At 48.3% G+C, this 27082-nt stretch overlaps 1 protein-coding gene across 4 annotated transcripts in view; it reads right to left on the bottom strand.

Annotated features, from left to right (window-relative positions):
- sorcs3a (sortilin related VPS10 domain containing receptor 3a) overlaps positions 1–27082 on the bottom strand; it is a 174135-nt gene that overhangs the window by 18300 nt on the left and 128753 nt on the right. For all 4 annotated transcript variants that reach the window (XM_076982914.1, XM_076982916.1, XM_076982915.1 and 1 more), the window contains 14 exons: positions 23190–23254; positions 20952–21070; positions 17891–17980; positions 17281–17460; positions 13571–13717; positions 10906–11008; positions 9799–9875; positions 9435–9526; positions 8078–8185; positions 7835–7952; positions 7227–7360; positions 5023–5136; positions 4659–4830; positions 882–1068 (listed from right to left, as the gene is read on the bottom strand). In XM_076982914.1, coding sequence (XP_076839029.1) covers positions 882–1068; positions 4659–4830; positions 5023–5136; positions 7227–7360; positions 7835–7952; positions 8078–8185; positions 9435–9526; positions 9799–9875; positions 10906–11008; positions 13571–13717; positions 17281–17460; positions 17891–17980; positions 20952–21070; positions 23190–23254 — 1706 coding nt within the window. The remainder of the gene's footprint in view (positions 1–881; positions 1069–4658; positions 4831–5022; positions 5137–7226; positions 7361–7834; positions 7953–8077; positions 8186–9434; positions 9527–9798; positions 9876–10905; positions 11009–13570; positions 13718–17280; positions 17461–17890; positions 17981–20951; positions 21071–23189; positions 23255–27082) is intronic.

Below are 27082 nucleotides of genomic sequence, written 5' to 3'. Positions count from 1 at the left end.
TGTAGTCTGAACGAGGACTAAAACACTGTAAACTTTACGGTTGTTTCACAGTAAGACCATAGGATACATGCTGTAGTCTTAACTCTTTAAGGTCAAAGGCATTCTTGCCTGACTTTGGGTGTTGCAAAACAGACAACATTATTTTTACAGTGACTCCACTTCAAACTGGAAGAAAACAGACCGTAGTTTGCATACTCACTTTGCAATATAAGGAATATTCCGAGGATCTTATCACGCATGAGAAGTTATTTGTTCTTCCAAGCTTTCACTTTAAAGGCTAAAAGAGCAAAAATACTTGCTTCTAAAAGGATTGGCCCAGCTATGGCGGGATTCATGTACAGTAACATTTCTGTTTCTCCAGACCAGCCTATTAGACTTGCTGGCTTTTTCGCTCTCCGCCAGAAACGACGAGGTCTAAATCCAGACTCGAGCCTCGTTTCTGTCGTCTACCTCCGGCCACAAACAACAAGAAAACCATAAACAGCTCCCCACGGTGCAATTAGTAGAACCGAGCAGAGCCCCCCCTCCCAGTCAGCGGGGGCGTGTTCATCACAGCCAGCGCGGGAGAGCTCCGACACGGCCGCTCCCTCTAAGATACCGCGCTCCTGCGCTGACCTCTGCCAAGTCGTAGCGGAGACTGAGGGCACCTGCATTTAGGACCTAGCTATTGAGATTCTGCCATTTTGGGTTTTCCTCGGACAGGACCAATTTGTACAATTACATCACACACTGAATAAGACTGAACAGGAACAGGACAAGAAACAAGAACACATATTATATCATATAATCATTTCTTTTTAGGTATGTGTATGTGATGCAACGCAAAATTTTTTTAACTTGTTTTTCTTTACGTTTGGCAGGTGCGCGTGTGCGAGACCTACAGGTGACGTGCAGGTAGAGGGAGGTGCTGTCAGATCCCAGACTGTTCTCAGCAAGGGCGATGACGCGGAAGATTCCGGCGCTCCGGTACACGTGCCTGATGCCGTCCTCTGTCCAGCTGAGGTTGGAGTAGGACACCGCCGTGCCGTCGCCGAAGTCCAGCTGGATGTTGGTTCTCAGCGAGTCGCCCTGTGGACAGCACACGCCCCGCACTTAGCCCCACCCCCACGTGGAAGTATGACCCTGGCTCCGCCCATGCGGGAGGCTCCACACTGGGTCTAAGCCAATAAGAGCTTCACACCCTCATCCAGATGACAAAGCACTGGTTAACTGGCTGGTGTGAAAGTGTGTCAAGCACCAAGCACTGGGATTTGTCTTGTGCACGATGTCAAAAGAGCCCAGTGCCTAGTAAAAAAATAAAATAAATATTCACCTTTCAGCAGACCTACCCTGCTTTAGGCCATTTTTTAAGTAGTGCTTTTCCCTCAAGACATCTTTTTTTTGTACCTCCTACAGCTCCAGCAAAACTGCTTGCCGTGATATAGACAACAGGGGATGAGAACAGCAGAATCAGGGCTCGGTGCGTGGGCTGACAGGGAGGTCAGGAGTGAGCTCCTCCACCCTAATGGAGCGTGACGGCGGAGGAGACCGCGAGCTCACTGCTCCTGCAGGAGGAACGGCCAGCCCTGGACCCGTCTCCCCGGACCGCTGTCAGAGGGACCCGGCAGGACGCCAACGGGACTGCCGAAGAGGACAATTAACACAGCTCGCGGCTGCAGGTGTGAGACACGGCGGCCTCCCTCCGAGTGTCCTGGGGTGCACATTTACACACGCCAGCACACACACGCACTGGCCCGTTGAGCCACATTCCCACACGTACACACTGAGACTCATATAAGTGGTGACATTTTGCTTGCAACTGTGTGTGTGTGTAAGAAAAAGAGAGAGAGAGAGAGAGAGAGAGAGAGAGAGAATCATCACCTGCTATCTCAGCAAGCTCATGCCTGTTTTACCTCTGGGTGTTGCATCTACCACCATGCGCGCGTCTCATGCTGTTGACAATTGCAGCTGCCACCCATTCCAAATGTGTGTGTGCGTTTGATCACAGGCGGGTGTGCGCGTGCATGTTTACGCACGATACTCCCAAATCCATGCTTATCCTTCCCAGAAATCCCTTGCTCCCGCTCCGTCTCCTTGGCGCGTCAGGATATTAATTCGCGACGGCGTGCCGAGGGGGGCCGATAGTGAAGTGTGTGTGCGGCGGAGCTGAGCCAGCCATGCCCTTTACACGCCTGCTTGCTTCCAGGAGCTGCTGGGCCCGGCATCCAGGACGTTTCACGCCACCCTGCCCGGCAGAACCACTACCACCCCCCCTAGTTCAGCCACGGGGAATCAGTGCGTAGCAGCTGATGGCGTGGCTGGTGAAGGGAGAGAGGGGAGTGGCCGGGATGGGGGCGGGAACAAGGCATGAGCAGGGGCGGGGCCTGTCGTTTTTTGGATCTTTCAGACATGCGTTGGAAGGCAGGGGAAGCCAGAGATAAAGAGAGAGAGAGAGAGAGAGAGAATACAGACTAACAATCTGGAGTCAGTGTGGAGTGAGTTTCGGGTTATCCCCTGACATCAGTCCAGATATCACTGTCTCTCCAGTCTGGTTGCCTCTGTCTCGCAGTTCTCTCCCAGGACGAGCCCCAAGCTCTGATCCTGCAGCTCTTGCTCTGGAGAAGCTCTGGACTCCCGTGTGTTGTGAATCGCTCCTGGCCCACATTAAACATTTAGGGCCACTCACAATACCCAAACGCTCCCCCATCACCGGCCTTCATGAATATAAATTAACGTCAACTCATCGGGACCATTTCCAGAGTCCTGGTAGAAAACTCCAAATGCGGACTCTCTCTCTCTCCCTCACTCATCTATCTCTCTCTCCCTCACTCATCTATCTCTCTCTCCCTCACTCATCTATCTCTCTTAATGAAGGGAATACGTCCTCATTTCCTCGTCTCATCACAGATGTAATATGGCAACTGTGCCACAGCCAAACCTCCTGGACTCAGGCACTCACCTGCCGCCGGAGTGTACATGCTCGTGTGTGTGTGTGTGTGTGTGTGTGTGTGTGACCTGCGTACTCCCATCGTCTGCGGGAAGACTCCCTCCCCGCTGTGCGACGCCCTCCAGGCACGAAAGCACCACGGCCCGGCCCAGAAAGCGCCGGGAAGCGCCTTCTAGAACGTTCCCCAGCCTGGGCGGAGCTTCTGGTGTCGACAGCACCGGGAGCGAGAGCTTCGCCACGTGAGCGAAAATGTAATTAAGATGATCTATTCTCTGGCGCCAGCCTGAGCCGCTGTTTGTTTTTGTCTAACAGTGGGAGCTGCCGCGGGTTCTTGGCGGAGCGGCCGTGGAAGGCGAGCAGGTGTGCTGCAGGCTCTGTAGGATGATAAATGTTTACTTAGCTGAGGGTCAGCGCTGATGAAGCTCCGTGCTAGTGCGGAGAGCGGGAAACTCCTCCCAAACGCTCCCTTGCCAGATTTCCACTCTAAAGCAGTGCGGATGTTGTTTTTCCTGGTTGTTGTTGTTTACATTTTTTTTTACTTGAAGGGAGCATGAATCATAGCTTAAATTCCTCAGGACTGGTGACTAGCTAAAATCACTACCTCACGCTCAGCTCTTGTGTTCTACTTTTAATAATAATAATAATAATAAAAATAATAATACACATTTCTAATACATATTAACATTTGAAATAAAAATGGTAAAATGGTAACAAATTGTAAAGATAATTTGTATATGACATTTACAAGTTTACTTAATGGATTACGGTCAGCGTGTAATCCATTATTAACACTTGTGTTAAGTCTGAGTCTGAAGTAAGTGTTAATTAGGTCTCAGGTTTAATCTTAACGAAGGCAGGAGAACAGGAGCGGACTGGCATGGAAATCAGAGGAGAATGAAGGATGAATCGTGTCAGAGGGAGCGAGAGACTTGTGGGATTCCCATGTGACGATAACGAGCTTGTAGTGAATGCAGGTCGTTATAGGAAGCCAGTGTAACTACAGGAGAACAGAAGAACTGTGTGAGGCTTCCTTTGTATGGGTTATTAGCCCAGCTGAATTTGGTATGAGCTGCAGTGCACTGTGGGATTTTATCTGCCTGCTGCCGCTCATCATTCATGGGGCTTCCTGCAGTGCTACATATTCATGTATACTGTGGCCCCGCCCCCTGCCGGTGCTACATATTCATGCCTACCGTAACCCCGCCCCCTGCCGGTGCTACATATTCATGCCGGTGCTACATATTCATGTATACTGTGGCCCCGCCCCCTGCCGGTGCTACATATTTATGCCTACCATAACCCCGCCCCCTGCCGGTGCTACATATTCATGTATACTGTGGCCCCGCCCCCTGCCGGTGCTACATATTCATGTCTACCGTAACCCCGCCCCCTGCCGGTGCTACATATTCATGCCTACCGTAACCCCGCCCCCTGCCGGTGCTACATATTCATGTATACTGTGGCCCCGCCTCCTGCTGGTGCTACATATCCATGCATACTGTAACTCCGCCCCTTGCCAGTGCTACATATTCATGTATACTGTAGCCCCGCCCTCTGCTGGTGCTACATATCCATGCCTACTGTAACCCCGCCCCCTGCCGGTGCTACATATCCATGTATACTCTAACCATGCCCCCTGCCGGTGCTATATACCCACGTCTAATGTAACCCCACCCTTCCTGCCGGTGCTATATACCCACGTCTACTGTAACCCCGCCCCTGGCAGACGTACCTCCTCCAGCTGCACCAGGAAGGTGACGTTGCTGCCCAGGTTGGCGGTGAGCTTGCTGCCGCGTGTGCCCAGCTGAAGCCCCCGTGGCGGGCGCTCAGGACAGGCCTGCTTGCGGGCCGCGTACATCTCCTTCACCCCTTTGGTACAGTTGTTCGCCACCACCTTCCGGTAGCTGTCGAGAAAACAAGGTTGCCGTCATGCAGCAATGTTACCCGGCCGCAACCCCAACCACCCCCGACCCACACAGGTCAAACTCTCCCTGACCCTCTCCCTGTATTCACATATCTAAACATATACGCATGCATACGTGTGTGCGTGTGTGTGTGTGTGTGTGTGTGTGTGCGTGTGTGTGTGTGTGACGCACCCTGTGCTGTTGAGGTAGTTCTGGCCGTGACTGCAGCTCCAGGACACAGTGGCCGGGTTGAACCAGAACGCAGGAAGGCAGGTGCCACTGCCCCGCCGCTCAAAGCCGTAATCACTACAACACACGTAACAGACACCACACACACACACAACACACGCTGATCCATCAACACACGCTGATCCATCCCTCCTCTGTACGTTTGACTCCTCATAACAACAAATCACCACGTTTTAACAATTCCACTAACAAACATGGACACTTGATCTGCGTGTGTCAGTTCACAACACTGACAAGAAAACAGTCCAGGGAGCCAACCTGTTGGTGCAGTGTTGTTATTATACCACAGGCCTGCATGAATAGCATATACAGGTTGTTTCAAGACCTACTGTACTGTACGCTTGCACAAAGGCCATATACACTTTGGTCTGTTCCCCCAGTCAGTGGCAGCACTAGACTGGGTATTCTTGGTGTGGCCAGTGGGTGGCCAAAGCTATTTTAGGGGGTCCACAGACTACAATGAATTTTCACAATCAACTGCAATCAAAACTGTATGTATGTGCATGTGGTGGAATTTTACCCCGATATAATGATGCTATTAGCTGTCGAGTTTCTAAATTTATTGACTGGTGTGTGTTGGTGTGCGGCTTCAAGCTTCTTCACAACTCTGCAGGACACCACTTGTTGCCTTCTCTTAGTCCACGGCTAAAAAATTTGCAGTGCGCCTTGGTGGGCGCGGTCCAATCAGATTTCAAGGTGGTCCAGTGCTACTCGGTCCCTGCATTGGTTCTGTCTATGCCTACAGTGTGAGTGTGTACCTCCTCTACCAAAGACCCATGCTCCCAACGCTCAAGGCCTAAGCAAAGTTCAAGGTTCAGGGCCATTCCTATGATTTTACCCACAAGGCAGTCTGAGAGAGCCACAAAAGAAGAAAGAAGCTACCTGTTAGGTGGCTACGAAGGTTTGTATAGCATTGTGGCCGAAACACACTGCATTCAACCGCTTGCCACACATTAATATTCAAATTCATACATTTTTAAAAATGTTTAATGCAATGTCAGTGCTCAATGGTACAATGTCCAATGCCACGATTTCCATTAAGCTGATAATGGAGAGAAAATGAAACGCGCTTTCTCATGACGGCTCCCGCTCAAAACAAAGCGAGACGCATATTTATCAGGCTTATAGGAGAATGCACATGGGCTCGATATATCGTACCTATTAGGTAACACGTCCATCGGAATAATTACGGTCCGCCGTTTCGCCACACGCCTTTTATCCACTTCAAAGTCAATTAAAAGTTCTGGCCAATTTAATTGGAAATTCCAGCAAAATGAGTTTGTTTCCTTGCCATGTGTTTACATGGCAGACGAGCACAGACGAGATGTGTCAACGACGAGAAGAAAAAACGGACAATTGGACAAAAATACAACTTTGACTAGCAACAGGAGCTAATGGGTTCACATTAAAATGCTGTGGTTTGACCTTGTACAGGGAACATGAAAAAAATAATTAACAATGGCCCGTGCTCAAAACACACACACACACACACACACACACACACACGCACACACACACACAAAACAAAGCAAAAAATGGTGCAGCGGAGCAGAATTTGCATACAAATTAAATCCAGTTGGCAGCTCGCTTTCACGCGCCAGTCAGGCGATACGTCATAACGAAGATTTCCTTCCTGTCCGGCAAAGCGGCGCAAAAAGCTGGGCGAAAATGTTACAATAACGTCCTGACATCGTAGCTACGTTCGCCAACGGACGACTGTTCCTAAAGGTTTAACTGTTCCTATTGAACAGGTTTAAATGATGAAAGCAGCTCTCTTACACCCTCTGTCACTGAGCGATGGCATCAAGGCTTATTACTTTATCACACAGTGCACTGTAATAAAATATTAGTTATTTCATTTGCACATAATCCTGCAAAAATATATACTTTTTATCAGTTTATATCACTTAAAATCCCCAGGCTCTATAGATACTGTCTCGAGCAGGATTCAGCGGTTTATCTATTAAGCTTCTGACAGAAGCTATGTTAAAGTTGAGGTTTAACACAAACTCCTGTGTGGGATAAAGTCAATACAACTCCCCATCTCCTCCTCTGACGTGCTCTGTCTGCACAAAAACAACACGAGATATGAGACAGTATTCAGGCTTGCAGAATGTTCCGGCAAAACGCTGTCAGTTTGGACTCACCACTCAAAATCATGGGCTCTGCAGATACACGGCTCCACTGACAGGATCCTGGAGGACTCCCTTCCCAGCATGCAGTAGTTGCCCGGCCGACGCTTCATGTAGATCTGCTTCTGGCCCATGACGCATGGCTCACCCTGAAGGAAAGTGTCAAGAACGAGGCCAAATGACTAATACTGGGCCATTACAGAGGATTACTGCAGCTCCATCGGAAGCTTTTAATTGGTTGGCTGGGGCATCAATCACAGAGTTTCAAACAGAGTTTTGACTGGCACATTTATCTCTTCCAGTGTAAAACACAAGATTTTCTCTATTTGAAAAAACAGATTCATTGCGGAGGCTCTTCAGAGGTCCTAAGAAGAACACCTGGCACAACAGGAGGAGCCTTCTCCTCCACAGGAGGTCAGTGATGTACAGCACCGCCTCACACAGATTGCGCCTCACGCAATTTCATATACGGATGGATTTTTACTATGGTGAACGTTCAGAAGGCCCACCCGTGTTTCCGTTTGACATCCAGCAGGGGGGTCTTACACTGGGGCGTCTTGCAGCTGGGCGTCTGCTTTAAGTTTGTGAAGTGATCTTAGGTGAGCTGTCAAGCCTTCTCATACCTGGTTGTGCAGGTGCCATGTCTGGTAGTCTCCTTCAGCGCATTGTTTGGAAAATAAGGCCTTGTAGTCGACTTTGATCAGCTGCCACTCCGAGCGATCACTGAAGTGTCCGAAAAATCTGTCGACGCGCAAATATTAGCATTTAACGATTAATAAAAACGTTTTGGCTAGTCTAGGCTTGCAATTTTAGGAATGTTTTAGGAATTTAGGAGGGGGGTGGGTTGTCCTGTTTTGTAAACTTACGTCAGTACTTGGTTTTCTGATCCTGGCTCAACCAGCACGCCGTCCACGTACAGCGGTGTGGCCGAGAAGCTGTGTCGAGTCCACTGTCTCCCCTCATCAAAGCTGATCCTGGAACAGCCGTCACAAGAGACCGACACCTCAGGAAGGGGGAAAACACGGCACTCTCGATGGCTCACACACCAAACAAAGGTCATGGTCACGGTATAAACACACTTGGCACCAAACCACATAATTAGCTTGTTTAGCTCAGGGACAGGAGTGTCACTCACATTCAGAGTTAATTGTTACCTGAAGGGTGTGAGGGGGAAAAAAAATGTTGGGGGAGGAGTTTAAACAGAAACAAGATCTTAAGGAGATGAAAAACGTCTCGTGTAAATAGTGTAGGGACAAAATCAAAGCGGTGGTGTTCGGGTGGGGAGGGGGGCTGTGGCTTTTGTGTGCACCAGGCGTGGGGCGTAAGCAGGACACACCTCACTAGGAACCTTTTTTGACAGCACATCAGTTCCACTCGGGAGGTGCTAACAGCAAAGTACCATCTGCGGCAAGGTTGAAACGGTACTAGAATTTCAAAGTTTCACTGGCAAAACCTGTGGGTGATTGGCAAAACCTGTGGGTGACCCCCCCCCCCCCCACCATCCCACATCCCCCCTCCCCAAAAGTTGAGTGTATCAGTGGGAGTCTGAGCACTGACACATAGCCTATCCGTTACCACGGGCACACCCGGCTGGCACACGGGAGGCCGGCCTGGCTGAGGCGATTGCTTTCGACAGATGAGACCAGGCTCAACCAGCGTGCCTGGCATGCTTAAGAGAAACAGAAATGAAGATTGCACACCCCACTGATCCTAAAGCTAATGCCGGAAGCGCTTGAAGCGATAAGGGAATAAAACACACACACACACGCGTACACGCGTGCACACACACACACACACACGCGTACACGCGCGCACACACACACACACACACACGCGTGCGCACAAAGGGACCGCAGGGTTTCACAGCACTGAAGCAGAGCTAGGGAGATCCAATTTGAAGAGGGAACCAGTGTGGTAACTCAAGGGGATAAGAGGGAAGTTTGAACATGGAACGCTGGCAGAGTGCCGGCTCACTGTGGAACAGATTCAGAGCCTCTTTTAGGAGGCCCTGTGCTGTTCTTCTGTTCCCCACAATCCCTTGAGGTTTGGTGATCGACGGTGGACAACATCAGACGAGGTGTACTTTCATGTTTGATCTTTCAGCATGGGTAATACAACCTTTAATGCCTCATGCAAATGTTACAAAAGCACAGTTAGTGACCAGGATCAGACGTGGATCGGAACCGGACTGGACCGGGATCAGACCTACGAGCCAGCACGTACCAGAGGTGCCTGACGGGGGCTGCGGGTGGGGCGACAGCCAGTAGAGCTCCTCCTTTATCCAGGAACCAGATGTTGTGCTCCTCCTCAAAGATCTGCAGTAAGACACAGAGGCTCACAACACCGGGTCTGGACCCAGTCTGGTGGTACCCTGGACCCGCACAGTCAAGTCTCTCTGGCCTCTTACACAGCGGGTTGAACTCGCATAGAGTGGCTGCAGTTCAAAACTACTCTTCTACGCAAGCACGCTAACTGCATGGACCTTGCAAGAACCTCTATGGACGCATGAGTTGTTGTGACCATAAGCTGTCTCACTAATTTGAAGCAGAGACGTAGGAAGATCTCAGCTGTTTTGTGGTCAACATACGTGTCTCCAGGTGTTGCCTGCGTCCGAGGACACGAACATGCCGACGCTGTTGTAGGAGAGCTCGGAGCCGATGTTTCCTGAGGAACAGTGCCAAGACAAGAACGCTCAACAGTTATCACACGTGTTGTTTCAATAACTGTGAAGATTTACAAATTTGTCCAGCACCTTTCGTTTGAATGCATGTCCTGGACACGACAACAAACCGAAACCAACCCAGCTGTTTATTTGTCTATTACTGAAGTGTGAAGTTATTCAGTTCAGTAAAACAACCAGGGATTCCCTTATCACAGGGATTAGAGCTACTTCCCCAAGCAGCTGGGGTCGGGATTATTTCCATTAATTTCCTGTGATTGAGACTTCCTCAGTGTGCATCTCCATGGCCTGGTTCACACCTTACGTGATGCTGTCCAGTCTTACACACACTGAACACCCACACTTGATGTGTCAATGCTCCTAAGGGGTAGTGCAGATGATTGAACCACGGGAGTTTGGCGTGTTCGTGTGTGTCCGTGTTAATGCGTGTGCGTGTTCACCAGTGTGTGTGCAAGTGTGTGCGGCACAAGTGGCTGCACGTCTGGGCGTTCGGCCGTACTCTCACTCAGTTTAACGGGATTTCCCCTAAGGGATCGAACGTGATCAAGGCTGCACATTTCAAATCATGCGCTCATCACTGAGGCTTAGGAAAACCCGCCAGTGTAACGCCACTATTGACCAACAGCAAGGCAAGATATGCTGCATTTCTGTCAGGTGCTTGAGATACCCTGAAATTCTCTCTCTTCTCTCTCTGTCGATCTCTCTCTCTCTGTCTGTATCTCTCTCACTGTCTCACTCTGCCTCACTCTCTCTGTCACTGTCTCTCTTTCTCTCTCTGTTACTATCTTTCTCTTTCTCTGTCAAATCAAATGAACTTTATACTATAGTTCCAGTACAGAAATAGGGGTAATTTGTTTTGTCATTCTCTTCAATTTCTCTCAGTGTAGAGCATTGACGTTGGGCTACTCTCTAGGTTGTTCTTGGCAAGTAGGTGTCCCTCTCTCGCTCACTCTCTCACTCACTACCTGTCTCTGTCACACACACACACACACACACACACAGCTTTGTCTTTACCTGTGGCAACGATGACTCCAGGCACGGAGCCCTTAGTGGTGATGCTCCCGGACAGGTAAGGGTTTTCTGACATCTGCAGTTGTAGGTGCAGCGAACAAAATGGCTGAAGAGAAAGAAACAACCCATACGTCATTAGACATGGTGAAGCTATTACATGGTTTCATCCCTCCGAATAATCTATTTGAAATACTGCGACAATTATGATAGTGCCAACTGTATATTCTGCTGTGAGATTATCAAGACAAAGGATAGGATTATCAAGAACAAGTTACAACCAGTCAAGAAAAAGGTAGCACATACCATTTTGAGACTTTTATACAATATTTATAAGAAATATTACAACATTATAAGAAATATTACAACACGCCATCTGACATAACTAAATAATTAAACAAAATACATTTTAAGATAATCTTGCTTAGATTTTTGACATCTGTTGAGATGTCAACTTTTCCTTAGCTATTTTGCAGCTGGTACAGCATGTAGCTATCCAGCTCTTCACTAGCATCAAGAACAGATCCTATCATCTCTCTACTGGAGTCTTGTCCATTATAGGATCCCATTCTAGATTCTAGATTCTTTGATGTGTTCTTAAGGTTCCTAATGGACAAGCCCCTCCTTATATCACTGACATGCTTCCACCCTCACTCAGTCTGGACCGGTCGCGGTGGAAGGTAAGAGGTGAACATGCTTCTGCAGCTCACTATTCAGTATCACTTTCAATGCACCGATCCAAAGAATACAAACAGGCAGTCCACCCACTTTAAATGCTTTTAAATGTATCTCAAATAGAATGAAGTGCACACACACAGACATCGTGGGTACAGTGGTGAACCTCTGAACCTACATTAACCTCTGTTCACCAATGAGAAATCTGTAGAGCTACAACATGAGGTGATACTGTCACAATCCAGCCAATGAAAATGCTACTGTTAATGGCGTCCTTTACTAACACTGTTCACAGTGCAACTAGGTCCGCAATACACAGCCCGGTGTCTCCCTGCTGGCCAAAGTGCGTTGGCGAATTAATCCCGTCTAAAGTGCCTTCCACAAAGCCTCCTGCTCGTATTGTGAAATGCTAATTGCCTTTTACGCTCATTAGTGACAATGACAGCGGGAGGATTTCGGCATTAGCGCCGAAAAAGCTCACTCTCTCGGGGCCCCTCCTCCGCGACAAAGACGACAATTATGTCGGCGTGTGCTCTGCGGCCTAGCGTTGTGTTTCATCTTTCCCGGCGGCCAACGTGACATTGTGGCAAGGGCGGAGAGGACGGCAGGATTTAGCGTCAGTAGTCAAAAGGGTTATAGGCTGTTAATTACGGTGTCAGACGAAACCATCTGAGTTAGCCGGTGTTCCAGGTCCAGTCCCCCCCCGCAACCCCCCAGCATCTCTCTAGGGAATAGTACAGCCCAACACACCAGCGCTGAAAGAGCCGCCGCTAATTGGTCTCGGCTAGTTTTCAGCCGTTGTTAGCTCCGTTAGCGGTCTCGCGTGAATGACTCCTTCAAAGCAGGGGTGGCCAACTCAATGCTGTTTGGTGGTTTACCTCCCTGAACAACCCTGCTAAGCTAGTGTGTAACCGCTGAGCTAAATCAGGTGTGTTGGAGCAGAGAGATCACTAAAACATGAAGGACTCTGGCCCTCCCTGACTAGAGCGGGTCGGCCATGTTTTAAAACATGCCAAGTTCTTCCCAACTCGCCCCTCAGTTGTTTGTGAATGCTGCACCCAGAAAGGTCTTCCCTCTTTTTCACATGACAAATATAAAGGGTACCTGAGTTATCGTAACTTGTGAAATGTTTTGTTCCGATTATGCGCCATCGAGCATGTTGTCTTTTATCAAATTCTTGAGGGACTGCGCATTGCTTTAATTACACCGTATTTTGTCTTAATAAACTACACTTGCAACTTAATGGGAATTTAATGAGGAATAAAACTTTTGAAAAATATGCTGTCATAATGAGACGCAGATTCTCCTCTTACTTTTTAACTACGGAGTGTCACGGCTGAGTGTAGACTTTATAATTTACATAAAAAACAAAAATTTCTCCTATAACACTGGGAGCATCCTACACCTCTACACCTACACCTACAATTAAACCTCTACACCTACACCTAAACCTCCACACCTATAAATCTACACCTAAACCTGCACACCTATACTTCTATACCTACACCTCTACATCTACACTCTATACCTAAACCTCTACACCTACACCTAAGCCTCTAGACTTACACCCATACCTCTACACCTACACTGTATACCTACATCTCCATCTCTTTACCTACACATACACACCTCTACACCTAAACCTCTATATTTACACCTCTATACTTGCATCTCTACACTCTACACCTACAGACTATATCTCTATACCTACACCTCTACACCTAAACTTCTAGACCAACACATCTATACCTCTACACCTACAGCTCGATAACTACACCTAAATCTCTATACCTCCACACCAACACAATACACCTAAGCCTATACACACATTACACCTACTCACCTACACCTAAACGTCTAGGCTCAGGTAATAGTTGCTCTCTTGTTTGCTTTTCTCATTCTATTTTTAGATTACCCCTTCATTCATTTTTTATCAATTTTCTTTCTCATTCATTCATTCTTTCCCTCTTTCATCCCATTTTCCTTTCATCCTCACCAGCACACAGTAAATGTCATTCCCCTCCAGGTCCTTAGAGGGCGCCTGCAGCAACCTCCAGTCCCTCCCCTTGTTGTAGGTGATGTACGTCTTCACCTGGTTCTCCACCTTCCTGTTAGCGATCAGCATGCCTTTGATTCCCGCCACCTAGAGGGGAGAGAAGTGTGTTACTGGGAATAGGAGTGTATTACTGGGAGAGGAGTGTATTACTGGGAGTGTATTAACAGGAGTGGTTGGCATGAGCTATGGTTCCCTCTCCCCCTGCCTCCAGTCACCCAGGCTGTAGTCACCCAGGGTGTTGACTGGTGCCCAGTCCCGTTACACCACTACCAGTCCTCATTAATGCCCCCCCCCCCCCCCCGCCGACGCGGCCTCCCTCTCTCCCTGTCGTGCCCTCCGTCTAGTGCCCTCGCCTCCCCCGACTGCGCGCCCACATCCACAGCGCCGCTTTTCCAACTCCCAGCATTACGAGCTCCCCATCACTCCGTTTCCTCTTCCGAGCAAGTCCAAACTTAGCAGCGCGAGAGCGGGAGCTAGAGCTGGAGCTGGCTGCGAACGGGGGGGGGGGGGGGGGGGCGGACCAGGGACCGCCGCTGTTGCCACGGCACCGCCGTCGGCCGCCCGGATAAGTGGCACTAATGGGCGACACTTTTGACAGCGCCACGCTGCCGGCAGCAGGTTGGACAGGCGCGGGTAACGAGCGCCCCCTCCCCCAAAAAACCCCTCCCCCCTCTCCCCACGTCAATCACCCAGGTGATTATCTGCCGGCGTCCCCACACCCCCGATGCCCCGCTCCCGAACCCCTCGGGGAAACACAACTCGACGAGTCATGGCGGGCCTGGGGGGGCATGGGGGACGGGTGGATCAGATACGGCACTGTCGGGAAGTGGTGTTCCACTGTTAAAAACATGCAGCCGTCTCTGTGGGAGCCGCGTGACACTTGGTAAGATGGTTGGATTAACATGCTCACAGCCAGCATGGACACGGCGAGGATGAGGACGGGGCTGTGGGTGGCAGAAGAGTCGCGAATCGCTTTCCAACAGCCAAGCGGGAACCTCCCGAACGAGGACCGTGTCCCAGGGATCTCCCACACGCACATACAGCAGGGGAAGAAGACCTTCTCACCCAGGGCTGCTGAACAAAGCCAGGCGCTTAGGAGCCAAAGTGAATGCGTTCTACAATTATTATTGTTATTATTATTTGCTACTGTTTATACATTTATTGTTTCGATTTATTTGTTTTCCTTTTAAAATTTTCTCTAATTTTGGACTTCCGATTGTTTGTACATCCATGGTTGGTGATAGGGAACCATCAAGAAAAATTAGCACTTTCCCAAATCTGTCCAAACCATCCTCACCTTCAGCCAGAGTTTTGCTGAAACTTGCAATAAATACATAAAAAAAAAATCAAGAGTTCCTTATCCAGTTCCTTATTCTCCTCCAGATCGATATAGAGATAAATATGAATAATGTCCAGTCAGGGGTCCGCTTCCAGTAAGTGCTAATGAAGAGTGCTGCAGCCTATTAGCAGTATGGATGTGCTGCTGATTCACTCTTGGCAAGACGAGTTCTCCTCAGACCACTATGGGCAGAGGCGCCTCAGCCCGTCTACCTCAGCTCTGACTACCTCAGTGCCTCTGTCTTGGCCCATCTACCTCAGCTCTGACTACCTCAGTGCCTCTGTCTTGGCCCATCTACCTCAGCTCTGACTACCTCAGTGCCTCTGTCTTGGCCCATCTACCTCAGCTCTGCCTACCTCAGCCCGTCTGCCTCAGCTCTGTTTACCTTGGTCCCTCTACCTCGGTCCATCTGCCTCAGCTTCGTCTGACTCTGCCCCTCTGTCTTGGCCCACACGCTAATTGATTGTTATATTTAGCCTCGCTGGCAGGTGCCGAGAGACTCGGCCGCCTGGCTCTGACTCCAGAGCGTGACGCTAATTTCACAACGTCGCCGCGGTGTTCTGTCTCGCCCACGCCTCTTCTCCCAGAGGGCCGGTGGACGTGAAAGGAGATCTGAGCCGCCGTTGACTCAGCTCAGGAATATGTGCGTGATGGGGTTGGGGCACTTTAAAAAGGAGCTTTAAATGTGAGCACTCTCCCACTGCAATTTGTCTAATTTAGTCCCATTGAGGGTAGCAAAGACACATAGCAGCATTGATCAGAGAGAAAGTTCTGAACTACACTGAGCTGTAGCTGAAATGAAGAAGAGAGGAAGAGAGAGACACAAGGAGAGAGAAAGAGAGGAAGACGAAGAAAGACAGAGATAGAGAGAGCAAGGAAGTGCAATGCTTCTATAATCCTGTTTCTCTGGTTATTGAGCTAAGTGTTCTCATTCTCTGAAGTGAGAACTTGAAGCTTTAAGTCTTTGAGCCTATTAGTGCTATTAGAGCTGTACAACGAAAGCACGCCTTTAAAAAAACAGCACCGGCACCTTGTCTGAGTTCCATTAGCACAGCCAACGAACGTGGGCACAAATCTTTTCAGTCTGCACAAAAGCTGATTTCCAACGGAGGTCAACTTCAGCAATTAACTCGTTCGGCCGTGGCTGAACGAGAAAGACCTACTCCATGGCTGTCACTTAGTTCGAGTAATTTCCTGCACTGAAAGTCACGAGACGCAGGTCGAAAGAATTCGCCTGGTCTCACAGGGTGGCGGGCCGGCGGCGGGCATCTTAAGACCTCCCTGTGCAGCACAAACACCCTGTCGAGACCCCAACACTCAGCAAGGCCAGCCGGCCGGAGTCTCTGTCGGCAACTCTTCCGTGATCCCATTCCACTTGTCTGGCTCCACTCCTCTTAGTGTCCGGCTAGTTTCCTTTGCAAAAGAGGCTGGAAAACCAGCAGCGGGGGCGGGATAACACCGATGGAGGGCTGGATAACAGTGACAGAGGGCGGGCTAACAGACAGGGCAGGATAACAGCGACAGAGGGCGGGCTAACAGCCACGAAGGGCGGTATAACAGCGACAGAAGGCGGGCTAACAGCGACAGAAGGCGGGATAACAGCGACGGAGGGCGGGATAACAGCGACAGAGGGCGGGCAAACAGCGACAGGGTGGGATAACAGCAACAAAGGGCAGGATAACAGTGACGGAGGGCGGGATAACAGCGACAGGGCGGGATAACAGTGACAGAGGGCAGGATAACAGGGGCAGGATAACAGCGAAGGAGGGCAGGATAACAGCGACAGGGCGGAATAACAGTGACAGAGGGCAGGATAACAGGGGCAGGATAACAGCGACAGAGGGCAGGATAACAGCGAAGGAGAGCGGGCTAACAGCGACAGGGTGGGATAACAGCAACAGAGGGCATGATAACAGCAACGGAGGGCAGGATAACAGCGAAGGAGAGCGGGATAACAGCGATGGAGTGCAGGATAACAGCGACAGAGGGCAGGATAACAGTGATGGAGGGCGGGCTAACAGCGACAGGGCGGGATAACAGCGACAGAGGGCAGGATAGCAGCAACGGAGGGCAGGCTAACAGCGACGGAGAGCGAGATAACAGTGACAGAGGGCAGCATAACAGCTACAGAGGGTGGCTAACTGCACCGTCTGCATTCCAGACCCTGCTAAAAGCTCTGGCAAGAGGGGTCGTGGGGAGAGATTAATGAGGCTCCTAGCAACCTACATCACATATTTGCGTGAGGGGACTGTCGAGGGAGCGTGCGTGGGTGGAGGGGAAAGAGGTGGCAGCATAGGGTGGGAGTGGCTACCTCGTACAGGTCGATCATGCTGTTGCCCCCGAGGCCCCGGCTGGTCTTGACGTTCTCCAACGCCAGGGTGAAGAGGATGCCACGCTGGTCGGAGATGTACAGGTTGTAGGTGTCATTCTGGTTCCACTCCTGCACCGCTGCAAACACTTGACCCTGGTCGGTACTCAGAATGTGCATGTCCTACGTTGGTGAGAAGAGGCGGGTGGAGGGAGAGAAAGAAAGAGAGAGAGAGAGAGAGAGAGAGAGGGACAGAGCGAGATCATTAGCAGGATTCCCTGCTTGGACTCGACGGGTATGCATAGCAGGATCCGGGCTGATTAGCATAAGGCTTTTGACTAGTGTGGGTTTTAACGGACACCCGACTCTCCAAGAGCAGGACAAGGAGCAGCCCACAGACTCCCAGCAAGAAAGAAAGATCACTTGCTACCTGCTAGCATAAGCAATAATCTTTGATGTACACACAGATGTATACACACACACACACACACACACACACACACACACACACACACACACACACACACACACACACACACACACAGTGATGTGTCATCCTGCATCCTGGTGGCGGCAACGTCCTGAGCTTAGTTGCGATGGATCATGGCCTTACCTTGGGCAGAGAATATTTGGGTATTTTGATGAGCAAAAATGGTTCTCTCTGGTAAGACACATAGTATGCAGCCCTTCCGGCCATAGTGACCTATCAGTGGAAAGAAACAAATATCACATGAGCCATTCACGCAGGATCATCTCCCCTCGTATCATTGAAAAAAGATTACAGGCAGAATGCCCAACGATATTTATCACTCCACCTTTTATCATCACGAGATGAAAACACAGAACACAAGAACACTGTAAATCATGTGATTGGTCGTGGCACTTTGGCAGTGCACAAAGCCGCATGATTAAAAATGCATTTTCTCTTTTTTTTTGTGGACTTTAATCTCAAAGCCTCTTTTTCTTTGAGGAAAGCCCTGTTTACAATATGTGCCATTTTAATATGCAAATCTACTGTACATTAACATATAGCACATGTCATAGTAAGCATTCAATTAAAATAAATAACTGTTTATAATGATTTTTCAGTTGAACCACCTGTCTTGTACTACATACTCCTAAACTTTTTCCGAACATTGAGGAGCGAATAAACTCTTAGATCTCCTTTCATAGTGGCCCACAGAGAAGAAGCTCTCAGCAGATCACAGGCCAGAGGAGGTTCGGTGGGACGGGGAGAAAACCCCGCTGTAAATATCAGGAGGGGGCAATCGATACCCTCATTATTGCTCGTCCGCTGGGATCCTTCACCTGGATCATTAGCTCAGAGGCGCTGCACTTCTAGCCTCACTCTCGTGGCGGGGCGGAGCTAGAGCCACGCACGAGCAAGTGGCAGGGGAGGGGGAGGGGCACCAGCTTGTTAGCCCGCCTCCTTGCCAGCGTACGTGTATAGCCATCAGCATCTCTGCGGCACGGGGCAAGGAAAAGAGGGAGATGAAGCAGAATGCTGGTGCGAAAGGCACCGACGCCCCCTCATAAATTCAATTAAAGGGATATTCTTAGCCGCCAAGGTGCTGCCTTTAACGCGAGTTTAAAATGGGTTTGTGATTACACGACAGAACCAATTACTGCTTTTAGAGCATGCAGTAAGATCATTATTCAACGAACGAGAAAAGGGTGGAGAGGAGGGCGTGACCAGGAAGGGGGGAGGGGGAGGGGGGGTGGCTTCTGAAAGGACACTGGTGCGTTAACAGCATGTCTTCCAAGATGGACTTCAGAGGAAGCAAATAAGGAGATCAATGGCTTTCTGAAGCCAATAAATTTCAGGAGAAACTGGGACAATCGATCCCTGACCCCTTTCCTCATCAGATCCTTCTAGCTGTAAGAGCTAGAAGGATCTGTTGCAATGTAAGAGCAGAGAGAGGAAAGGCATCCGGATCAAGCCTGGTGACCGACTTTGACAGACAGAGAGAATAGTGGATCCCCCTGACTGGAGAACAGTAGATCCCCCTGACTAGAGAATAGTGGATCCCCCTGTCTGGAGAACAGTAGATCCCCCTGACTAGAGAATAGTGGATCCCCCTGACTGGAGAATAGTGGATCCCCCTGTCTGGAGAACAGTAGATCCCCCTGACCAGAGAATAGTGGATCCCACTGACTAGAGAACAGTAGATCCATAAAACAGTAGAGCCGGCATTGTCTCACCCAGCTAAGGAGCGATTGGATCGTGGGGAAGGGGGTTTGTTGAGCGGGCACGCAGACAGCCAATCATGAATGGCTGAGATCCGAGCATCACCAAAACACTTCCGAGAAAAGTCAGGGGGAAGGGGGTGCAGGCTGGTGGAGTGAGGGTGGAGGAGGGGGGGGTGCGAAGGCAGGGAAAGCAAGCACTGAATGGCCTGAGCAATTGTTCCTTCTCCACTGCCTGGATTTAAACCACGCGGATCCTCATTTGCACAGTGTCACCGTAAATCATACTCAGGCAAAGGAGAGAAAATTAAAACATCCCGCAAAACTGCATTACATTACTTTCAAATTCAGGCCATTACCATTTCAGATTCCCTCCTCTGCAAATGATAATTAATCTGGTGCACTGGTCAGCCTCGAACACTCACAAGCACGCACACAGGACGCTTTCTGTAGGATTTGCTTTGCTTGCTTCAAGGACTCAAGGCATCAAGGACTCAAGGCATCAAGGACATCAGTGGGTTATTGAATCTGAATCTGAATTTGATTTAAGTTATAGCTGCTTTAAGCACTTTATTTTGCATGTTATCTATGTATAATATTGTGTTTGAGTTCTACACCATCATCCTCTTTATTACAAACATGCACCTTGCACTGTTACTCACTGGCCCTCTAATTCATGCACCAGTGGTCAGTCTCTGATAACAGGGCCATAAGACACTATTTGTGCAGCAGCATGCACACTACGGGTGGCTTGAGCATGCAGTCATGTTGGGATTGTGCCCATGCTGCCGTCTTGAGATGGGGAAAAACATGCAGATAATAGAGGTCACATGATCTGGATCTGACCAATCATGAAGCCTGTCCACTGGCTATTAGCTATAAAGAACTCCCATGTGACACAAAGCAGGCTGTTTAACCATGATAAATTGGAGGTTTACAAATACGAATTACCAGCCAGCTACATGCAACACTCCAAAATCATGACTAAGCAGCCAGCAATACTGAACCCTGTGAAATGAGAAACCATCAGTAATATAGAGCCACAGCAATAAATAGCCAATAGTATATGAAAACTAAAGCTAACTAAAGCACAGAGCAAATTACAGCATACTGTAGATGTTTTTTTTTTTTTTGTTTTTTTTTGTTTTTGTATCTTTCGGCTATGCGGGAAAAAATAACAAACCGGCATGCTTCTGTGTGAAGAACATGCTGGGATTAGTCATGTGACATCCAATATACTGCATATTTCAGGGAGAACCTCATTACTGCAAGGACCATATTTATGCATGTCCTAATTAACGATAATGAATTCCACAGTTGAAGACATCGGCGCAGTGCATCGGTGCGTTGAAAAACATATGTAAATTCCAGAATTTCGACTACGGGCGAAAATAACATATGGGCCACTCTGAGGGAAGGTAAATGGCCCATATCTCAACTAATATATCTTCCGTACAAAACGCAGCATGGCTGTGCTTCACTCCTACCTGCACAACTATGTAGTCGTCCTGGACCACCAGCGAGTTGGACTCAATGTAGCCTGGAAAAGGAAAGGTTCTGGCCGATTCTGAGCAGGTCTGGGCCCGGCATGTCATGTACTGACAGTCTGTGGGAGACAAAAAGAAACACATGCACACACACACACACACACACACACACACACACACACACACACGCACGCACACACACACACACACACACACACACACACACACACACACACAGTCAAAAATGTGGGCCACGGCAGGAATTCACAGTGTATCTGATGTCAGCGCTGTGGCGTTTCCTCTTCCTGCGACAGTGCTACAAACTCACACATGCAGGCTGACACCTGACTCAGCTCATTAGTGAACTCAGCCCTAGGTGTTGGAGCAAGAGCGTGAAACCAGGCATTCCATCCCGCCCTCTGCTGGGAACCACTGCTCTATTATTGTACATGCAAAACGAATCCACTTTCCAAAACACACCGGTCCCCCTGTAACGCACTGCTGCATATAACGGCCACCTGCCGCCCGGTTCGTGCGGGACACCTCCGTTTCCATCCGAAAACACCGCCTCCACCCACGAGCTTGGTTACCGACTTGACAAGTCTTGGTGCAGGCCTAAGTTACGGGGGACCGGGAGCGATAATGCCATTCAGAGTTACAAGGGTGACATTAAATTAGGCTGGTGGAGCTGGAGTTGCGTGGGTTAGTATTAATCAGCAATCACACGGTTGGTTTATTACTGCGGTATGCCCCCAGGTCTGGCTTTATCACAAGCCCCGAGATCTGCACACGCTGCCTTAATGCTGCTCCTCCACCCGCCCACCTACCCCGTAATTGGGGAGAGGGGATTGCCACCTGGCCCGCCTTCGTCTGGCACCGGGGTGAGAGGAGGATTGTGGGAAGGAAGATGAAGGAGACAGAGAGAGATTAGAAGTGGGAGGGGGGGAAGCCTGCAAGGTTGCCGAGGCGAGAAGGGGATTGTGGGATTGTGGGATGCGTATGAGAAAGATGATGGAGAGACGGAGAGATTGAGATATTGGAAGAGATAGTGAGAGATTGAGAGATAGTGATCGAGAGAGAGAGAGAGAGAGAGAGAGAGAGAGAGGCAGAGAGGGATGAGAGAGAAAGAGTTTGCAAGGCTGACGTAAAGTTCTCCTAGACAACAGATAAAGGCAGGGGAGGAACAGTTTGGGGAGAAAAGATGGAATTAGAGTGAAAGTAATAAATGAAGAGGGGAGGAGACAGCAGACTGGTGTTAAAGACATTAGGAGAGGCAGAAACACTCAGGCCTAATTCCAGCAAGACGCAGTAGACATGCACAAACATCTGGAGTAAAACCAGACATAAGCAGCTTATTGTTATACCGCTGAGAGGTGCTAAACAGGAACAGTACACACCCCATGTTGAAACTAAAGTGGTCCCTCAAAGTTCACATCCAGTATGCATGTGGTTATCATTTGTTGTCAAGTCTCAAAAAATTCTAAATTATTATTAATTATGCTTGTTGATTTAATCAGTGAGTAATGATAGGTGGATCCTCTGGGGTAATTATGAGGTTATTATGAAATGACCTAAGCAACAAGGCGCTGCTAAATATGGTGATGGAGCAGTTCATGGGAAGGAAAGACATTTAAGTCCCTAGACAGAATCAACCAAAATGGACATAGAGATGTCATACAGTAGTACAGCATACAGGATTGATGGTATATAACGTGCTGTACAACAGAGTACTGAGTACTGAGATGGTCAGTAAAGCAGTACTTAAAAGAACAGTAATGGAGTACTGAAAGGGGCAGTAGAGGTGTTCTGAATAAAAAGGACTACAGCAACAGCAAGTATGTATGTTGAGGTCCAAAAGAGACATTCTGTACTGTACTCTAAAGCGCTGTGGTAGAGTAATAACAAATTATATTCATATGCCACTTTTCAGGACACCTGTAGTCACTTTACAATTATGACTTGACCCCAAGACGCTAAGGCTGAGAGGCCAAAAGGCTAAACCCCCCCTCCGAACCACCGTGGTCCAGACTCCACTGGTACTCCCAACTGCTTAATCCAGGGGTGGATGAAGAGGAAGATGGATGAAAAAGCTAGGAATCGTAGAGAGGAGGGGCTGTGCTCAAAGGGACAGCGAAGGAGCTAACGGATGAAGGAAGAAACGAGGGAACAAAGTGATGAAGGGAACCCACGCGAGCACGTAAAAAACACGGCGTCTTTTGAAGAAGGATCGGTACTCACGGCCGTCTGGAGTGTGCGCCTCGATGTGGACCAGGTCGGCCTCCTTGTCCAGGCCACTTACACACCTGTAGAAGAGTGACCCCGTCGAGGAGAGGAGAGGAGAGGAGAGGGAGTTAACTTGGGCTGGGCGATTGGCGGGCAAACGATGAAACGCACTGACTCACTAATAGACATCTTATTTTAGCTCCATTCCGGCTGCGGCAATAAAACCAGACTGCTCCCCTTTATGCGGTGCCATTTCCCCAAATGTCTCACGATGGGAAAATGGAATCGCACTGTTGTTTATCACAGCAGCAAAAGGAGTGTTCCTGAGCTCTGCAAGAGTGTGTGTGTGTGTGTGTGTGTGTTTGTGTGTGCGTGTGTGTGTGTGTGTATGAGAAAGAGAGAAGTGAGAGAGTATAATTGGAAAAGCGAATTATAGCACCTGTTAGTTTCCAAATCCACTCATAGATTGAGCCGCGTAACCGACGCGTGTTCCATTGTAGTAGCCTATTCACCAAACGATTCTTCGAAACAGCTTTTATTGAGTAATTTCGACGAATAGACAAATACAAATAAACAAAGTACAAATGATAAAGTTATCTGTAACTTTATGCTATCACTTTATGTTGTATGTCTTATAAAGTGACACGACGCAAAGAGACACGGTCGGAAAACCGTGCGACTCCCTCGATCCTAATCCACCAACTAAAACAGCGGGAAAATTCCACTAACCCCCACTAGAGCATGCACGCTACGCATCATGACGTCTCATAGCGTACATAAACATATTATCCCTTAACCTATAAGAAGCGCCTTTGGCTCCTACATTACCGGCCCCTAATTGTTCTCATTTAACTAACAGAACAATTACTACTCTTATGTAAGTCTATATTACAAAATAATAATATCAGGATATTTACTCTAAACATTTACATTCAACAAATTAGTACATAAAACAATATCCCAGTCCTTTCTCTTTCTTGAAGAAAAATATCTTCTGAAAACTGAGAAATAGAAAGAAAAAATAAAGAAAGGAAAGAGCCAGAGGTTTCTAGCACATGGCTTATCGTTGGAGCTGAGTCTTTACCACTAGCTCATTCCATCTCCTGTAGCAGACATATCTTTGTGATGGGTCTGTCTAATATGTTGGTTTTGGTCTTGATGCGAACACGACGAACAAATCCCTTCATGTCTGGCATTGTCTCAATGATCCTTCCCATCATCCAAGAATTTCTGGGCGCTTTATCGTCCACCAGGAGGACAACATCTCCTTGAATGAAATTCCTTGATGCTGTAAGCCATTTCTGTCTGTCTTGAAATTGAAGTAGGTATTCTTTAGTCCACCTTTTCCAGAATAAATCTGCTATATACTGAACCTGCCTCCACCTACGACGAGTGTAGGAATCATTCTTGTCAAATAATCCAGGAGGTAATGTTGGCTTAACCTTTAAGAGTAACAAATGATTTGGTGTTAGTGCCTCCAAGTCATTTGGATCGGAGGATGCCTTCGTGATAGGACGACTATTAAGAATAGACTCCACCTCGCATAGAATTGTGTGCAGGTTTTCTTCATCAATTACTTGTTCCCGCAAGGTCGAATTTAGCACCTTTCTCACAGATCTAATTAATCGCTCCCAAACTCCTCCGTGGTGTGACCCTGTAGGAGGATTAAATTTCCACTTGATTTCACGCTGGTGACAGTAATTTTCAATCTTAACGGCGTTCCATTCCGCTATTGCTGCTCGCAATTCACGTTCGGCTCCGATGAAATTTGTGCCGTTATCCGAGCGGAGCTCCTTAACTTGCCCTCTTCGTGCCACAAAACGTCTAATAGCATTTATACACGAGTCAGTCTCCAGAGATGCAGCAAGCTCAATATGCACTGCGCGTGTGGCTAGACAAGTAAAAAGAACACCGTATCGTTTGATGAGGCTTCTTCCACGTTTTACCTCAAGAGGTCCGAAATAATCGACACCCACTCTTGAGAATGACGGCTCGTCAGGCATAACTCTGTCAATGGGGAGATCTGCCATTTGTTGTTTTCCCACAGCTCCGTGCAAACGACGACATGTAACACATTTAGAGATGACCTTTCTGATAGCAGCATTTGCTCCAGGAATCCAAAACTTCTGTCGTAGGGTGGAAAGCATGTGATTCCTCCCTCCATGTCCAATGTCCTTATGGATCTTCCTTAAAATCAAATCCACGATGGGAATGTCCTTAGACAGAATTGCAGGTTTCTTACTCTCATCCGGCATAGATGACCAATGAAGTCTCCCGCCTACACGCAGCACACCATCCTGAAGTACAGGATTAAGTCGGCATATTCTGCTACTACGTTTCACGTTCTGTCCCTTACTTAGAGCAGATATTTCTTCAGAGAATGTATGCCCTTGACACCATATAATAATCTGTGTTTCTGCGTCTTCGAGATCCCTTACGGAGAGGGTAGTTCTACTCAAGCGGGCCTTGAAAAGAGTAACTTCTCTGTTGACCAACTCCACTCGTTGGTTCTCAGCCAAACCGGCCTCACTATAATCCACATGCAACTCTTTCCTTTTTCGACTAATCTCTAGCAGTAAACCTTTTAGCCTCAGGATCCATGCAACAGATCTTTTCAATCTAATCCATGAAGAATGATAATTAATCAATCGATCTACAGAGTTTGTCTCTTCCTTCACCTTTGTCATATTCATTCTACATTTCCTGATCTCTGGATCATGAAACATGACGTTCGACTGACTATCAGGAGTTTTTGGCCAGCATTCCTCAGCTTGGCAGAGAAAATCTGGGCCCATAGTCCAAGATTGCATCTTCATGAAGTCGTCTGTCTTTAGCCCTCTACTGGCATGATCAGCAGGATTCCTGTCAGTAGTGACATGTCTCCATTGCTCCACTCTGGACTCTTTGAGAATAGCTGAAACTCTATTCACTACAAAGGTACGAAAGCGTGAAGATTCGTTCTGCAGATATCTTAGCACCACTGTGCTATCTGTCCAGAAGACTGAATCTGCGAGATCCCATTCTATTTCTCGCCTCAATATGTTATCCATCTTGGTAGCTACTACAGCTGCAGTCAGCTCCATACGAGGAATAGTTGGTGCTCTAAGAGGCGCCACTCTGGCCTTGCCCATCATGAAGGCACAATGGGATTGATCGTTCTCGTTTCGCAAAAGCAGATAACTAACTGTGCCATATGCATCTTCGCTTGCGTCAGAGAAGTGATGTAACTGAGCGAACGTACGCTCTCCAAAGCCTTCTGGTTGAATACACCTTCTAACATTGAAATCCTTCAGCTTTAATAGTCCATCCCTCCACTTGCTCCATAAGCCTTTGATATGTTCTGGCAAGTCGTCATCCCACCCTAACTTCATCCTACAAAGTTCTTGTAAGATCTTCTTTGCAGACAAAGTTATGGGAGCTAGGATTCCCAGTGGGTCATATATAGAACTAACAACTGAGAGTAGTCCTCTTCGAGTCATAGGGTGATCTCTGATGCTGATATTAAACCTAAATGTGTCTGACTCTACACACCATGTGAGCCCGAGCGCTCTCTCCAGCGGAAGTTTATCTTGATCCAGATCCAAGCTCTTCACTTCCTTAGCCAATTCATGTTTGGGGATAGTGTCTAGCACCTTGCGACTGTTAGACACCCATTTGGTAAGATGAAATCCCCCCTTGGCACAAATGTTCATCAGATCACGACACAAAGCTATGGCTTCACCTTCAGTAGCAACTGACTTGAGACAGTCGTCCACATAAAAATTATGTAGCACCGTTTCCACAACTTCAGCCTTAAATTGTCCAGAGTGCTCTTCAGCACATTTTCTCAGAGCGAAACTAGCACAGCTGGGTGATGATGTGGCACCAAACAAGTGTACAGTCATTTTGTAGTCTTCAAACTCTTGACT

The sequence above is a fragment of the Brachyhypopomus gauderio genome, chromosome 20, assembly GCF_052324685.1.
Source record: "Brachyhypopomus gauderio isolate BG-103 chromosome 20, BGAUD_0.2, whole genome shotgun sequence".
Lineage (NCBI taxonomy): Eukaryota > Metazoa > Chordata > Actinopteri > Gymnotiformes > Hypopomidae > Brachyhypopomus > Brachyhypopomus gauderio.
Note: the sequence above shows the minus strand (reverse complement) of the source record. Positions and strands in the feature narration are given on the sequence as shown.